An 18,578-nucleotide genomic window follows, 5' to 3' on the forward strand; every position below is an offset into this window, starting at 1 on the left:
GGATCGAACTGGACTACAACACCCGCTGGTTCACGAGGAAGACAGGGCTGGAAACAGAACGAACCCAGCAATCCCAACGACCAGCATGAGCATAAGCTGATTGGTGTGACGGACGGTGTCGGACTCTGTACTAGCAAACTCGCGCAAGAATCAGGTTTGGGATCATCTCAGATGAAGTTTACTTATTTTTATTTCGTTACTGAATGCTAATTAGACGTTATGAAGGTCTTGCCTAGCATTTCCCTTGATATAGTAACATGTACATTAGAAATATGACAGAGAGGGCCCAGCATGGTAACCTAGTGGCTGAAGTACTCGCCTTCTATTGCCTGGGATCCCTTAAGGGTGACAATTTGTATCATAGCTGCTCCACTTCCCATCCAGCTCCCTGCTTGTGGCCTGGGAAAGCAGTGAAGGACAGTCCAAGGCCTTGGGACCCTGCACCCACATGAGAGACCTAAAAGAAGCTCCTGGCTTCAGATTGGCTCAGCTCTGGCTGTTGTAGTCACTTGGAGAGTGAACTAGCAGATGGAAGATATTTCTCTGTGTATCTCCTGTCAGTGATTCTGACTTTCCAATAGAAATAAATCTTTAAAAAACAAATATGGCAGAGGGAAAGAAAACAGATATATCTGATGTGTGAAGCTGGTCAGGTGCTCTCCATTTTTCATTCTTTTTTATCATGATCACATTACACTTTGTCAACCATATTACATGAAAATGTAGGGGCGCATAGGGAGGGCAGCAGTTGGGGTATCACTTGGGAGAGCACCGTCACAATGCTATCTCAGAGTACCTGGTTTCAAGTCCCAGCTACACTTTCAATTCCTCCTTCCTGCTAAATTTGGAAGGTAGCAGTTCACGCTTTGAGTACCCGAGTGCCTGCCACTCACATGGGAAGCCCAGACTGAATTCCAGGCGCCTAGCTTTGGCCTGGCTCAGTCCCAGCCACTGCATTGTAGATGTCTGGGGAGTAAACCAGCGAATGGAAACCTGCTCTCTCTCTCTCTCTCTCTCTCTCTCTCTCTCATTCTTCCTTGAAAATATTAATAAATAAAAGTTTTAAAGTGTTTACCGCTGCACCATACTTTATACACCTCCACCTCACCATATGATATGACCAAAAAACTATAGCAATATATTTACACCCAAATGTAATTATAAGGAGTTTTCAAAAGGCTCATAGAAAATATTATTATTTTAAAGTATGAATGTTGGGCCCAGTGTGGGAGCCTAGTAGCTAAAGTTCTTGCCTTACATGTACTAGGATCCCATATGAGCACCGGTTCCTATCCAGGCAGCCACACTTTCCATCCAGCTCCCTGCTTGTGGCCTGGGAAAGCAATGGAGGATGGCCTAAAGCCTTGGGACCCTGCATCCGTGTGGGAGACCTGGAAGAGGCTCCTGGCCTCTGGCTTCGGATCGGCTCAGCTCCAGCCACTGTGGTCACTTGGAGAGTGAATCAGCGGATGGAAGATTTTCCTCTCTGTCTCTCCCCCTCTGTGTATATATGACTTTGCAATAAAAATAAGTATTTTAAAATATGAATTTCAACACTTTTCATCAAACTAAACTTGCTTTTTCATTCCGCTTTCGTATACCATTAAAGCCCCATGTACTGCTGCCTCCGCGTTTCTGCCATTCAAGTCTCAAGGCTGCGCCCTCATTCAAGATCCTAGAAAAGGACACCAAGTCTGCGGATGTTGTAGAAAGTGGTCCATGATGTTGCCACGAGGACTCTAAACTTGGCATTTGCTTTCTGAAGTTAAGCTACATAACAAAATCAAAGCCTAATTAGAATCTGTAATCCCAAGACCCCAGCCCAGGATGTCAGAGCTTGGGCTCCACATTGATGTCACCTCACTGCTATAAGCAATCAGCCGTGGAGACGACATTGCTTGGGCCCAGCTGTGGACTGTCGGTGAGGTTCCTGCTGGGACTTGCTCAACCACTCTGCCTTGGTGGCCACACCAGGACAGTGGGGAGGGCTGCAGGACTGCTCCTCTGTCTACCGGCTGTCCCTGATAGTCCTCCTGTCCTAGTCACAGTACTTGACCCCAGGCTCCCTGGGAAGTGTCACCCCTGCTCCCCCTGAAGCAGGCTCTCTCATCCAAGCCTCCCTTAACTCCCCATCACACTCTCTAGTTTACCTTCTCGATCCATTTTCCAGTTCTCCAACATTTTAACCAATTTCTCATGTTAATGCTCGTCCTTAATGGCCAATAGGGTTTCTGTTTTCCTGACCGGCCCCTGGCTTATAAAATATACCATGAGTGTCACAGTGCATAACTTCTTTATTGAGGCATTATAGACATAAATGACCACGTTTGTCATTTTGAAGCGTATAGTTTGGTGGTATTACGTGCGTCACGCTGCTGCACAATAATTACGCCCCTTCAGCCAGAACCCATGCATGAGCTCAATGGGGCATGCTCAGTGCTAATGCGCCATTCTACTGTAGTGCCTGGAATCCAGTCTCTTTTTCACTGACTCACTCATACTACTCTAAGCACCCTACAGGAATGGAATCATGCATCACTTCTTTCTTGGATTATTTCACTCAGCATACCATTTTCATTATGACAGAGAATGTGGCAAAATCTCATTGTTGTTAAAGCTGCATGAAATTCTATTGCATGGATATAACACAATTTATTTACCCATTCATCTGTTGGTAGACATTTGAGCATTTTAGCTATGGTGAAATGTATTGTGATAAACATGAATATATTTGTTTGAGTCCCCCACTTGCAAGTCTTCTGAACACACATCGAGGAGGGGAGTGACTATCATGTGGAATTCTAGGTTCCATTTACTGAGTAGGCGCTCCACTGCACTCCACAGCACCGTATCATCATTTCACATTCCCACTGGCAACATTCAAAATTCTAACTTTCTCACATTCTCTCAGATACCTGTCCACACTGCTTTCATGATAAACATATTAACGGGTGTTAAATAGGGTCTCATTGTGTTTTACAAAGAGTAAATCCTTAATCACTGGTGATATTAAGCACCTTCCCACCTAATGCTGACATAAGCTTTTTTTTTTAAGATTTACTTATTATTTTTTTATTGGAAAGTCGGAGACACAGAGAAGAGGAAAGACAGAGAGGAAGATCTTTCATCCGATGATCCACTCCCCAAGTGACTGCAATGGCTGGAGCTGAGCCGATTCAAAGCCAGGAGCTGGTAGCTTCTTCCGGGTCTCCCACGCAAAGAGCAGGTCCCAAGGCTTTGGGCTGTCCTTGACTGCTTTCCCAGGCCACAAGCAGGGAGCTGGATGGGAAGCCTGGGCCTCCAGGATTAGAATCAGTGCCCATATGGGACCCCTGTGCGTGCAAGGTGAGGACTTCAGTCACTAGGTTATCGCATTGGGCCCTGGTATAAGCTTTTAATATGTTATTTATCAAACTGGAGATCTTTGTGTTCTACTGGGAGACGCTACCCACAGAATACATTGTAACTTAGTTAGTGGAGCCTCAAAGACTCTTTAAACCGTTTGATTTATTTCCTTTTATTTATTTGAGAGACAGACAGAGTTTCTCATCTGCTGCTTCACTCCCTAAATGCCGGCAAAAGTCAAGGCTGACCCAGGTTGAAGCTGGCAGCCAGAACAAAGTCAAGGTTTTGTAGGTGAAAGGCACCACATGGCCCATTATGGCTACGTCCCAGGGTCTGCATTAGCACAAAACTGGAATCAAGAAGAGAGCCAAGATGCAAATGGAGGCACCTCAATATGGAATGCAGGAACCCCAGGCAGCAACTTCTCCTGAAGTGCAGTCCAAACGCCTCCCTAAAAGAATTTTGATGTTAGTAAAATTCAAGATACATGAAGGGCATACTCTTTCACCGTAAAGCATCAAAAAGATCGCTGTCTTGTTTCTGGGATAATCCAAAAATGAGCTCCTGAATCACTTGACAGTAACTAATGTTTTAGAGAGACCACTGCGTAGATGTCAGCTTGCCATTTACCATGGGGTGTTTTCAGTTTTATTAAAGAAAATTCACAAATTCCATTTCCACAGATTTTTAAAAAGCAAGACACTGTTAAATATATAACAATGTAAATTTTAAAATATTGAGAATCAATAAAAGAACAAAGAGCAGGCATTATTTTAAAAGAGAGAAAAGATAAATCTAATCTCGCTTCCTGTACTATGCTGCTAAAGCAAACACTTGGAAGGCAAACTTTACTGCATATCATACAATAGTTATGGACTTTCTGATAACACCCATTTTATCTTTTCTCTGTTTATTTTCCAGATAACCAATCATTTACATACAGAAGCTAAAGATGTTGTAATTTCAACAGCTGACCTCAACTAGCGAATCATGAATAACATTAATGTCTAGCATTTGCCAATATGGAAGGAAGCTAATTTGGTCATAAAACCTCTGGAATTGGCATTTATTAAATTACATTGTTACCTTTACAAGATTGGTTTAGGAGTTCTGATAATATTTAAATCCAGCTAGAATTTTACTTTAGGTCTTACATTTTTGCAGGACTGAAACAAGACAGTCAAGGGCTTATTTGTTTATGGTCATGGTTCCATCAGGCTGCGACCAGGAAAGGAGAGAGGGCAACATGAAAAAGCACTGCACACACTTGTGGTTCACTGCGTGCCTGGACTGTGCCAGTGTCTGTTAGTGCAGGAGTGAAGGCCCATCAATAAGTGTTAACAGGGCAAGAAGAGAGATGAGAAAGAAGTGAAAGAGGAAGTTGTGGTCCCTTGCTCTTGTGGAGTGTGTACTCTAGGAGTTGACCAGTAGCTGGTGGACGGCATGCTCCTCAGGGAAACACGGGTATTGAGCTGAAGAAAACATCATCCCAAGGTGTAGCCAAATTTGAGATCCCAGTGTCAGTGAAACCAGAGGTAACAGGGGCCACTGGGCTTAATGTTTACAAAGCAGGTTCAATGCTAGGCTCAATCTGTGGATTTTACCTTCCTTCTAAAGTGGATCCTGGGAGGCAGCAGGTGACGGCTTGGGCAATTTGCATTTCCACCACCCACATGGGAGACCTGGACTGAGTTCTAAGCTACTGGCTTCAGCCTCAGCTCAGACCTGGCCACACAGGGCATTAGCAAAGGAGAGCAGATGTGGTGGAATCTCTCTGTCCCTCTCCCTCGTTCTCCCCACGCCCATGCAAATGACAATACGGAAAACACACAAGGAGGGAGACGTGAAAGGAAAAAGGAGGTGGCTTTACAAGGCGGAGACCTGCCTGTCAGTATCCAGACAGGATTCAAATTCCCACCACTACCTGATGGGAGTGAGCACGCAGTAGGTTGGATCATCAATGAGGTATGTCCAACAGCAACACCTGAATGGAATCCAATCAGATCCCTAAAGCTGAATGTCGTTTACAGGAGGTAGAGGGCATAAAAGAACATGTCAAATGCAACTAGGTTGAAACCATAACATGGAAGACTCTGTAAGACCACTGACCTACTTGAAAATGTAGTATCCTAACACTAGGTGGAAAACAATCCAGACCAGAAGAGATTAAGCACAAACAACCAAAGGCAATGAGAGGTCTTTATCAGCTCCTCATCTGAAAAAAGAAATCTTATAAAACATAGGGGTGGATGAATTGGGACAGTTGAATATGGATGGTGAACGTCACTAGGAAATTATTGATAATGTTGTTATGTGGGTTAATGGCACGATGTCTATTCAAATAAATGTCTATTATTTGAAGATACAAACTGAAGCAGTGTTCCCTTGCAATCCATGGAGGACTGGATCCAGGACCTCGTTGAAACCAAAGAGCCCACATGCTACTAAGTCCCTTATAATGCTGTAGGACTTGTATGGAATCTACACACAACTGGGCCAAATGTGATTGCCTAGTGGCTAAATCCTTGCTTTGAATGCATCGGGATCCCATGTGGGTTCCGGTTCATGTCCCAGCTGCCCCGCTTCCCCTCCAGCTCCCAGTTTGTGGCCTGGGAGAGCAGTCGAAGGCAGCCCAAAGCCTTTGGAACCTGCACCCACATGGGAGACCCAGAAGACGCCTCTGGCTGCTGGCTTTGGATCAGCTCAACTCTGGCTATCGCGGGTACCTGGGAATGAACCAGTGGATGGAAGACCTTTATGTATCTCCATCTTTCTTATATCTGCCTTTCCAATAAAAATGAAATCTTCTAAAAAAAAAAAAGAATCTACACAAAGTCACCTAATGCAATGTAAATGCAATGTAAACAGTGGCTACACTGACTCATTAGGGAATAGGAAATTGGAAAAGGAATTGAGTCACTACATGTTCAGTGCATGCGATGTTTTCCCAAATATGTTCCATCTGCAGTTAGTTGACTCTGGGGTTAGGGGACTCACAGATACAAAGGGCCAGCTTGACTGGGAAAGCACGGATAGTGATGTTGGCAGTTCACATGAAACAAACACAGCATGACAGTTTAGAACTCTTGAATCTAAGTATGTGTGTATTCACTATAATGCGCTTTCTACAAAAACAAGCATGGTTATAATAAAAGACAATAAAGAATCTGAGAAGGGTTAGCTAAGATAAAGACAAAATGTACTCCTTCAACCTAAAGGATTAGAGGAAAGTCTGTGAAAAGTTACAGAAACTTCTGAGTATTGATTATTTTGTGTTCCCTTACTTTAAAAGCTTACTCCCATCAAAGCCTATAGCCCTGCGCCCATGTTTGGCTTTCAAACAGGCCTTGAAAGATCTAAAACAGATGTTGCTTTCTGGAATTCCTCAAGCTGGCTCCCTCCAACTGAAAGCAAATTCAGGATACAGACAAGCCTCCTGACAAGGGCTAAAAAACATGGATTTGAAATCTACATGGAACATATCCAGTTCTTAATTTGGCCAAAAGGATATTTTCTCATATCTCTAATGAGTGAAATTACGTTTTTATGATTTCAGCCAATCACAGGCTAGATACTCCACAGTGGTCCTTAAGTGCCCTCCTAAAGATCTCCTAGCCTCCACAATGATCTAATTCAGCTACACTACTCACATGAGTGTGGGCTGATGCTAGCATAGTCAAACTCACTGTGCAGCCAGCTGTACAAAGGGATAGTACCAACTATCCCTTTGTATGTAAGATGTGCAGGAGGATCTAGCTGAAAAAAAAATCTACAAGCAATGCGTTTCTACAGCCACATGCTATTAAGTGACAGATTTATACTTTTTCCCTTAGAAAAAAAAGTAAAATAAATTTGGAAAGATGATGGGAAAACCAAATGTTTCCAAAAAAACCATTCTTGCCACTGGTGTAAAAACAAGAAATGTATAAGAATACAAGTCAAGCTAACTAAAAGTGTAATGACACTATGACACCGTGAACCTGAGCTAGATCATTAGTTGGGATGGTAGGTCAACATTTTGCTACTTTGCTCACTGTAATGAACAGAGATCAAATGTTCCTCGTACATCAATATGCCAGTATTGCCTAGTATTTCACTGAAAATCATACATTTCCCCCTTCTTTCTTTTTTCCATTTTTAAAAATGTTATTACTATTTTATGATACAGTTTCATAAGCCCTGGGATTTCCCTTACCCTCTCCCTAAATCCCCTCTACTCCATACACTGATTTCCCCTATACTATTACTATGGCATTGTTCTTCATAAGCAGTCATATGTCCATCATTGTAGGAATGGACAATGGCAGAGAGTCCAGCATCTTAGTGTCAAGATATAGTAAACAGTTTCATTGGGAGTCCATCTTTGATCTGGAAGTAGAGATGCATACTGCATTGTACCCTCACATCTGGATATGATAGTCGCCATTCCTCAGTTACTGTACATCCCCTTAAATGAGAAGCCACAAAACAAATCAACAACAGGAAGAAAAGCAGAAGTCTACAATGCCATTAAGTTAAACAACATGCTACCGAATGACCAGAGTGTTGTTGGAAGAAATGAAAAATCCTGATATTTTAAAACTATCATTTACTCAAAGACATATGGTTATCTATAATTAAATCTCCACCATTAATACGTCAGTCTTACAATGCACATTTCACTTGTTTCTCTTTCAAATGATCCATTTTATGTGAAATGTATGAACTCTAATACAAGGGAAATTGAATGGAAATATGAATATCATATGATTTTTCTGAAGAATTTGAACCAAAGTTGTGTCTAAAATACTTGCCATCTCCCTTTTTTAATCCTTCACGCTCTCTGCATATTGATTGCCCCAAAATACTGGGGCATCCAGGGCCCACATTCATATTTCCCTCCCTGCTCCGATGTAGCAACAAATCAAGATTCTAGGAAGCAGAGTGGCAGGTGCCACTGAAGCCAATTCTACCTGTTGGCAACTAGCATCTAACCAGGGACTTCAAAAAGCCTCCAGATAAATGCAAATACAAGATAAGTTTATTTTCAAAATAAGTTGTGAAACACTTGCAGAATTTTTCACACTCTGCGTTTTTACAAACATTTCGAAGATTCGCTGAACAGGTAAGTTCTCCTGCTGACAGAGCTGCAAAGCATCTCAGGCCCCTGGAAGCAACTTTCCTCACACCTTCAAAATACCTGGAAAGGACAAACATGGCAGGCAATGGTGCCATGGGCCACTTCTGCAAACCACATGACTTTACCTGGTGAGGTCACAACATGAACGTGCTGGGCATCAAGCCAGCCTTTTTGAGCCGTAACCTGAGGACCGCAGACACGTCCCAGCACCTGTGGCCTCACCCACCTGTCTCAGGTCCAGAGTGATGGTGACCCAGTGATAGTCTCTTCCATTCTGAATACTGGGACTTTGCCACCAGTTGTTGGTGCCATCAATGGCATTGGAGATGGGATGGCGTTCTGCGAAGAGAAAAGAAAAGCATGTAATTTTTTTTTTCTCAGCTCTGGATTTAAATTTTGGAACATTCAGCCTGTGGAAATGAGCAGCAGGGGAGGGTCATGGCTCTCTGTGGGACACCCTCATCACCATCTCGGAAAGCGTGAGTTCCCCTGGGTGCTTTGCGATGCAAGGGCAGAACTTGCCTTTGGGGTTGGCGCTGTTGCCATCGCAGATCCGACACTGGGCGTTTCGCAAAGGCCGACCCGGCACATGCTCCACAAGCTTACAGAACATCTCGGGTCCCCTTTCCCCGCAGGTCGCATTGGTACTGATGTGTGCATTGCTGGCGAGATTCAGGATGGCAGGAAACAGGCCTGCAAGTCAAACATACACATCGGCTGAGCTTGAAACCAAGAAGAGGCTACTGCAAATCAGCCGGGAGATGAATCAGAAAGATGGGAAACCCACGTGCTGAGGAAAAGAACCCTATACACAAGCATGTTCTCCAGATCAAACTGTCCCAAAGGAACTCAGGATGCTGGTTGCAAGAGTTAGAGACCGACTATGAAGGAAAGGAAGAGAACTTTCCAGAAAAAGAGGTTCCCTATCTTGATAGAAGTTTGCGTTTCATGGGCAGATGCTGTTGTCAAATATCACAGAAGGAGTGTACGGAAGTTCTGGGTATTTTAGTATATTTGAAATTTTATCTCAAAAGTTAAATAGAATAATAAATAAACACTGATACATATGCATGACATGTGCTCATGTCTTCATTTTTGTAGTGTATGAAAAATAAGTTGGGGTGGCAGACAAGGAGGGTTGTGTGGACAAATGGTCACAGAGATGAGTGAAATGCTAACAGTGGAATTCCAGGGGTCACTGCATCCGGTTTCGTGATCTTCTGGCGGAAATTCTCCACAGTAAAATGCTGGGAAAACAAGGTTGAAGGCAAGTTTCGATGACATGTCCTCCCTGATGGCATTCGCCACCTTCCTTTTAAGAGCAGGGCATCTGTTCCCACTTCATTCTCCTCCCGCTGCCTCCTTCTGGTGGGCCACCCAGTTTTTCCTGTCATGAGTAAAGATTTCTTTCTCTCTCTCTCTCTTGCTCCTCTTACTCCGCTGCCTACTTTTTTGGTAAATAAAACTTTAGAATACAAAGAACCAATTTTGAACATTTTCCCTCACTATTAATCTTTCCTTTTGCATAGTTCTTTTGTCTTGACTGATTTTTATCTTTAAATAACTGGGCTCTGGACCAGATCCAAACTATGCAAATACCTCCATGAGATTCTTTAGGGTCTTAGCTTTGTCTTAGCAGAAGAGGTAACAGCAGAGAAGAATCTGTGAGGCCCTGGGAATGACGGTGGACATGAAGCTGAGAAGATAACCACATGAATGGACTTGCTTAACCAAGAGAGTACAGGGAGGGTCTTGGGATGCTGAGGATTCTCAAACTTACTGGAATTAATCTTCAAGAATCACAGCATAGAATCTTTTCTTTGTAAGGAACATTTCTGAAATGTTTATCTTCCAGTGAAAGTGCAATTAGCATAATATAATTCCAGTTACATGGAAGGAAGCCAGTGCCTCATTCTGTTAATTTTTAGATGTTACCCAATACGTCCAGTGAAATTTCATAACAGATTTTTAATAAAGTGAATCATAAAGCAAATAGTTGTTAGAGCTGCTGCATTTAAAAAATAACTCCCCATAAACCAATTAAACAAGGAAACTTTTTAGTCTTTGAAAGGCATTACACATAAAACAAAATCCCATCAGCTCATGATGGAATGGCCCTACTCAAGCCAACAAGCCCCCAGCTGTTATGTGGAGCATTTTTGCATTCTAGAGCATCTTTCATCATGCATTATATCGATTGCATCTATTTTCAGTTTTAACATAAAGTGGGCTATTTTTACCATGTTTTAAGACAGATTTTTAAAATGAAATTTGAGTAAAAACTGCTTTATGAAGAACCAAATGAATCATGATGTTAAATTATTCAACTTCCCAAACCATCATTTTCATCAACCTTACACAGATTGATCTAACCTTTCATCAGAGTTAGATTTTGTCTTTTACATGACCACGCAATTCCAGCCCTGACGGAAAAGTGAAAGTACCACCTTGTTTTCTTCTGAATTGGTCTGTGTGCTGTTGCTAGCACATAATATCGATGACTGGAGACAAGATAAAGAAAAGCACATAGTCCTGGAGGTTCAAGGGCATTGCCACAATAACTGCCAGCAGCTGCCAGGCTCTGGTGAGGGTCTTCGGACTGTACCACAACACGGCAGATGACACAGTTCAAGGGCAGGCAAGACAAGAACTCAGGGAGATGCAGGAGCAAGGCTGTTCCCAAAGGGGAAAAAATGAAGCCCCTCAAAAACTACATTAATCCCTTCCAAGGGCAGTGCCCTGATCCCCAGTGAACGTCCTGCAGGTCCCCAGCACATCAACCCAGGGGAGGAAGTTTGGGGGGAAACACCAATGCCGAACCACGGCAACCATCAGGCTCACTGACACCCCCAGGGACCAGGCCAGCAGATCTGCAGCAGGAGCAGCCTCCAGTACTGACGGCCTGATCTGGGTCCCCCAGGCATCCAGGTGGCGCACTAGAAGAGGACACACCTGGAGAAATCCGGGGAAACGCACATGACAGCTTTAACCCTTCCCCCAGGGAACAAAGTCGGTCTCATAAAATCTGTTGCTCTCATAGTGCTTTCACCTTCCAGCATATTCTCAGGGTCAGTTCTCCTGATGGAGGACCACAGGCACACAAGGAAAGGAGTGAGAAGGGAAAAGGGAAGAAGATTTGAGCTGAAGTTACTCCCAGTGGCATGCCCCCAGCATGCTCAGGAGGTCATTGGAAGCTGTGATAAACTTCATCTGAATCCAAACTAATTTTTCTCAGAAAACTGTGCAAATAAGCCAGCAAGTGTGTCTGAAACTCTGCTTTCAATTCACGTGCCTTCCTGATGCTGCGTATTTCTCCTGCTTCTCATTGGTCAGCAAGAAGCAGTTCCCTCCTCCCCGTCCTTTCCCACAAGAAACTGGTAACCCCAAATCTAGTGCAACGCTTAGAGACATTCTGCTTCCAGCTAATAATTATAAATTAAAAATTACTTTTAATCATCATTAAGTGAACTTGTTTTTTTAACATACCAAAGAACAGCATTCTCAAAAACGCCAAAATAGTCGGATATCAGAGCTCCATATTGCTGCCTTAGTGTAAAACAGGGCTTCTCATTTCCAGTAATATTTATTCTGACCAGCTACCAGTTGTTAGTGTATTACAGAAATAAAGAAATAAGTGTTCTTTCAGTGAAGGTGATCTGAGTCACTTCCAGGTCAGTAGCCCTTGCAACTGGAGGCAAGAACACCAGGAGAGAAAGGCTCCTCCCTGCCCCTCCTCCCCGTTCCTATCCCTTCCTCTTCCTTACCACTCCCCCACACACTTGCTCTTTGGATTAAACCAATCTAATCATCCATGGCTGTCAGCAAGAGAAGCTTAAAATACTCTAGAAACCGGACAGGATCGGCAGCAGGGTCCTTTCCAGTATCTACAGAGAAACAAGAAGGGCAGGAAGGGGCAAGTGGGAGAGAGAGAGAGAGAGAGAGAGAGAGAGAGAAAGAGAGAGAGAGAGAGAGATCTGCAGACCACGTGGTGAGGCTAAAGCAAAATCCAAATTCCAGGGCTCCTGGGGGCCTGGCATTTAACACAGCTGACTGTCTTTCCCAGACAGGAGACCACGAAGAGGAGCAGAAAACAAGAGAGGGTGAGGAGTAAGAGGGAACAAGACTCTGCTGGGTTCCATTGCCATGGCAATATCTTCAAGGTGTCCTTGACTAGGAAGGCTTTACTGCAAGATAAACAAGTGGGAGGAGGAGGTTGGGCACAAATATTGTCTGCAGGAAAACGGAGCATTCCCAGCACTTGTCTGCTTCCTCCACTATGGCCTGTTCAGTACTCAACTTTAATGACACTGTGGTTTTTAGTTGCAAAGAAAGTTTATAGTTGCAAAGAAAAAAAAAGACATAATTCATCCATCACGCAGCGGGTCTTCCCTGTTGTTTGCAAAGGTCACACTTTAACTACTGCACATAAGCAAAGCACAACAGAACCGCAGCACAGACACTCACTGAGAACCATCCCCAGCACTGTGACAGAACTGCACCTCCCCACCAAACCCTTCACCGGAACTGCCTGGACTTAGTGCAAGGTAAAAAGAAAATACCGACAGCTTTGCAATCAACTTGCTTATATCGTTCACAATATTTGAAAATCTTAATGTAATTTGTTAATATTCAACATGTAACCAATTCAACATTGTGTAATCATGTCAAATGCTTCCCTAAACCATGAACTCCTTGAGAAACTTTTGAAACTCTCAGATCCTGTCTTCTGCCACTTCTCCTTTCCCTTATTTGTTTTAGAACCTCCAGAGCCCCGGTAATGTATCTCAGGGGTATACTGAGCGCCGTACCCTGAACAAGCCATCTGTGCACCCACCCTTGGTGCAGTGCCAGTTGAAACCGTCTCCAAGTTTTCCAGCATGTAAAGCAGGGTGGCTCTATTTTTACTTTGCACTGCTTCCTCCAATGAAGAATCAGCTCCTGCCTGTGGTACCTTCAACAGAGGAGTGTCCGTATAAATGTCCACCAACACCACCACCTTGGACTGCATCCTTGGCACCCACCTCCACTTGAACACAGGGACCCCTAGGGACTGCATGTACCAGTAGACACTTTTATCCCTGTCTACATCTAGGATATCTAACCAAGAAGTCACTTCAGACATCTTTCACTTTATGGATACAATTATTGAGAAATGGTTAATAATTACTTAATAATTAATGAAAACAATTAACAATTGGTGGGGCTATGGCTGTTGAGATGCCTCAGGTCTAACAGCTCCCAAAGGAGGCACTTGGGGCTCAAGGCATTAGCCCATCTCCTGGGCTTTCTCCAGCTCTCACAACCTGCATTCAACCAGGCTTGGTCCTGAAGTACCCAGACTAATGGGAAAGATGACGATCCTTCCAGCATTTTCTGTCACTGTTTAACCAGATCTCCAGGTCCCCTGACTGTACTTTGCAACTATTTTTAGAGAGCAGCCGCACTCCCATTTGGCTTTCTTTGAAGATCGAAAATCTTCAAGGGCTCCCAAGTCAAACTGAGCTCCGACCAGAGAACCCTATTAAAACAAGCCTGTGTGGCTCAGGGCCCATCAGGGCAGGCAGGGCTAATACCCAACGTGCCTGGGTTTCTCAGGCTTTTATATGCCAAAGGAATGAGTTAAGAAAACACCTCAAAAGTAAATTCAGGGGCCAGCACGGTAGCCTAACATGCGCCAGAATCTCATTTGGATGCCTATTTGTGTCCCAGCTGCTCCACTTCCATTCCAGCTCTCTGTTTGTGGCCTGGGAAAGCAGTGAGGACGGACCAAAGCCCTGGAACCCTGTACCCACGTGGGACACCCCAGAAGAGGCTCCTGGCTCTGGATCGGCGCAGCTCCAGACGTTGTGCCCACTTGGGGAGTCAATCAGTGAATGGAAGATCTTCCTCTCTGTCTCTCTTCCTCTCTGTATATCTGACTTTATAATTATAAAAAAAAAATCTTAAAAAAAGTAAATTCAAGGCCAGTGCACTAAATGACAAACATCTTTCTAAAGATGTAAAAGTGAAGAGACATTTCTCATGCCAAGCTCGCCACATCCACACAGCAACTCTCTCGGTCCCAGCGCATCTGGGCGCTGGTGGCACAGCACACACTGCTGGGCTGTTGTCTGCTCGCCCCTGGACCTTGTGTTTGAACTGCCCCGGGAAGCTGAAAGTCCAGCTGGGAGATTTCAAACAACTTCTGACAGTACAAGCACATTTACACAGGTGGGCTCAGAGAAGCCAGGATGTCGGGGTCACGTCACGTCCCTGAGCCCTCCCCCACTCAGCAAGGGTTTTTTTTTTGGGGGGGACTTTTATTAAAATCAGATACTTACAATTATTTTACTTTTATTTTTAGGCTCTTCCTTTTATTATATTTTTGTTATTTTAGTACAAGCAGAGAAAAATTATTTTACCAAGGGCTTGCAAAAGCTTTGTGGCAAAGTTTGCAGATTAAATTTATCTGGCACTAAAATTGTGTGAAATCATGCCTAGTTTTTTCATAAGATGCATTTGTCCATGACCTTGTTGAAAAACTCTGGAGCTGCCACATTTTAGTAATGAAAGACCCAGATTCCAGGCTGGACACTAGTAACTTCCTTCTTGAATCACACTTGTGTTCATCTTCTGCCCAGAGGATGCTCCTGGCTCCCAGCCTTGAACAAATCCAGCTCCAGCCATCTGGGGCGTGAATCAGCAGGTGGAAGATTTCTCTCTTGTGTGTGTGTCTCTCTCTCTCTCTGTGACTGCCTTTCAAGTAAAAATAAACCACATAAAAAAACCTTCTTTGTAAACTAGTGAAGACCTAGTGCCCTGTCTTGCCACACATCTAACAAGCAGGCACTACAGGACGGTGCGGTTTTTCCACACAGTTCTAAGGAGCACTTCCCACACTCACCCTCTCTCCAGGAACAGCCTGTCTTCCCAGGAACTCTGACCTCTCCCGGCAGTTTCTCCAAGCCCCAGGCCCTGGAGGACTCGGCCAAGCTGTGCGGCCTCCGTGATTTGCTGGAGCATGCCAGCCCTTCTCTCAGCCTTCTGACCCCAGTGGTCCCAGCAGCCAACACAGCCTTTCTTTGAATCTGGCCTATGTTTTCTCTTGGGAAACAAATTTCTCAGAATTCCTCACTTGACAGGTACAGACAAGGATTAGAACTGAAGTTGATTCGAGAAGAAAACCCAGGGAAACATGCATGGTGACAGCAGTGTGTGGATGTTTCCATAGAAACATGCATGGTGACAACAGTGTGTGGATGTTTCCATAGGGAGACTGTGAGACAGTCTGCACATGTGCCATTGGGCTACATTGCCCACACACAGCTACCATGCTTACAGTGGAGACCACACCTCCTGGGGGGATCAGCTGGAATGCCTCTAGGGACCCAGCCCTATCCCAGCACTACCTGCTATTTGTCTCCAAGGATACCAGGACTTTGCTCAGCAGAGGGCTACTACCAAGCACCTAGTTGTGAGTCAAATCAGTGGATTGTTGATAGCATGGTGGATGGAAACCGATTGTCATGGGAGACATGGCATTAGAACATAATAACTTCATTATTTCAGAGGGACTTCAGCCTGTGAAGCAGTGTAAGGAATGACAAGTCCTTCCTCCAAAACACCACGATGCTGGGTGAAATGTTCAAAAACAGCCAATCCAGGACTCTGAAAACCAACCAAAGAAACAACAATTTGGAAAACTTAAAGGAAAATTGCTAGGGGAGCACATTTGGGAACGCCCACATCCCACACTGTACGGCGGTCCGGGCTTCCCACTGCATCTCCCTCTGCTAACACACGCCCTGGGAGCCTACAGTGATGGCCCGTGGTGGCCAGCTCCTACCATGCAGGTGGGAAGTCCGGCCTGAGCTCCTGCCTCCCAGCTTCTCAGCCTATTTTCTTGTGCTGCATGCATTTTGAGGGAGTCAACCAGGGCATGGGAGATCTCTGCTTGTTATCTTCCTCTTTCAAATAAATAACATGTTGTTTTCACTGCTAGTGCTTCAGGTAAATGTACTGGGAGAGACCCGCCTTCCTCCGGGCCTGCTGCTTGTAGTGGCTGTGCCGGCTCCTGCCAAGCAGCAGCTTCACTGCAGAGGACGGCAGCTTGCTCTGGGGGAGGCACAGGCCCACTGAAGATGCCACCAGAAGTCGTGCACCTTGGGGAAAACTGGGCAAGAAAGCTCACTTCTGGGCTAACCCCAGAGGCCTCTTCTCCAGCAAGAACAAGCAGCAGACAGCTGGACCAGCCAACGGAACAAGGGAGACCTGAGAATAGGAGGGTCACAGAAGGACCAGGCCAGATCTCCCTAGTCCCTAGCCTTTTTTGCTAAAAAAGCCTAAACAATTGTAAAAAAAAAAAAAAAAGCTTAAAAACAGAGACAAGACCAATTCACTAGAAGCCTGAAGATCTACATATTTTTTTGAGAAAAAAATGAAAGATCTAAATGAATGAAGCAATGTTCCCTATCAAAGACAGGAAAATTCAGCATTGTGGAACAGCAATGGAGCCCAAATTGACCTACAGGTTAACCCTATTGTTTTCCAAAGCTCAGCAGGCTTTTTTTTGCAGAAACTGGCAGTCAGATGCTAAAAACACAAAGGACTTATAAGAGCCAAAGTGATTGAGAAAAAGGTGAGCAAAGTTGAGGAACCTACATTTTCAATTTCAAAACTTAGTATAGAACCAAAGGAGTCCAGACAGCCCAATGTTAACAGAACTGAATCAATGGAACAAAACACATGAGGCACTAAAATATACACTTAGATTGATCTTTTGTAAAACTACTAAGACAATTTTGTTTTTCCAACAAACAACAGCAAAGCGGTTGCTGGAACCACTGCACATTCACATGTAAAACATGAATGTAAATCCTACTGCCTTACTATAGACAGTTAACACAAAGGGACCATACAATACAAGTCATAGGAAAAAATACAGAAAAAAACTCCATGACCTTGGGTTGGGCAAAGAATTCTTAGATATGACAATAAAGGAATCACACAGAAAAAAACAATATATTAGACTTCATCAAAATAAAAACAGAAAATAAGACTTGAAACACACCGTTAAGTAAATGAAAAACTAAGCCACGAACCAGTAGCAGTTTCAAAATGCGTTTCTGATAAGGGACTTTAAAAAAAAAACTTTAACTCAATCTCAATACAATAAACAATCCAATTAGAAATTGGACAAAATATCTGAATAGACATTTCATTGCAAACAGATGAACAGCTAATAACATGTGAAAAGATGCTCAAAGTCACTGATCTTGGAGGAAGTGAAAATCAAGGCCAAGAGGTGTGATTTCAAACCCAGTCAAAGGTTCAGCAGCACAGGTAATGGCCTGCCCGTGAGGAACAGTACATTAAGATGCTACCTGCAATGCCAGCATCCCTCATCAAGCACCGGTTCAAGTCCTAGCTCCCCTACTTCCTACCCAGCTCCCTGCTAATACGCCTGAGAAGGAAGCAAAAGATGGCCCAAGCACCTGCGTCTTGCCCACCCACGTGGGAGACCCTGACGTAACTCCAGGTTCCCAGCTTTGGCCTGGCCCAACCCCGAACCTCATGGCAGTTGGTGGAAGGAACCAGAGGATGGAAGACCTTTTTCCTCTCTGACTCACTTGATCTCTATTTGTAACTCTGATTTTTAAATAAATAATGAATATTTTTAAGATTTATTTGTTTTTATTGGAAAGGCAGATTCACAGACAGAAGGAGAGACAAAGAGAAAGATCTTTCATCCGCTGGTTCACTTCCCAAGTGGCCACCACAATGGTCAGAGCTTAGCCGATCCAAAGTCGGGAGCCAGGAGCATCTTCCTGGTCTCTCACATGGGCGCAGGGTCCCAAGGTTTTGTGCCATTCTGGACTGCTTTCCCAGGCCACAAGCAGGGAGCTGGGTAGGAAGCGGTGCCGCCGGGACAGCCTGTCTACACGCAAAGACATACATGTGAGTGTTTATAACATTGCTCCTAAGAACTTCAGACCAGAAGCTATTGAAACACCTACCAATGGATGCTTGCGTAAATGAGATGTGAATAATCTACACTATGGACAACTACTTAGCAATAAAATAGTAGAAACGACTGACTCATACAACACAGCTGTAAAAATAGTATGTCAAATGA

The 18,578-nt window shown here is 44.1% G+C and overlaps 1 protein-coding gene across 1 annotated transcript in view; it reads right to left on the reverse strand.

Moving 5' to 3' along the window:
- LAMA1 (laminin subunit alpha 1) overlaps positions 1 to 18,578 on the reverse strand; it is a 144,255-nt gene that overhangs the window by 111,437 nt on the left and 14,240 nt on the right. The window contains exons 2-3 of the mRNA XM_058677002.1: positions 8,987 to 9,157; positions 8,691 to 8,803 (exon numbers count right to left, since the gene is read on the reverse strand). Of these exons, the coding sequence (XP_058532985.1) occupies positions 8,691 to 8,803; positions 8,987 to 9,157 (284 nt within the window). The remainder of the gene's footprint in view (positions 1 to 8,690; positions 8,804 to 8,986; positions 9,158 to 18,578) is intronic.

The sequence above is a fragment of the Ochotona princeps genome, chromosome 18 (assembly GCF_030435755.1).
Source record: "Ochotona princeps isolate mOchPri1 chromosome 18, mOchPri1.hap1, whole genome shotgun sequence".
NCBI lineage: Eukaryota > Metazoa > Chordata > Mammalia > Lagomorpha > Ochotonidae > Ochotona > Ochotona princeps.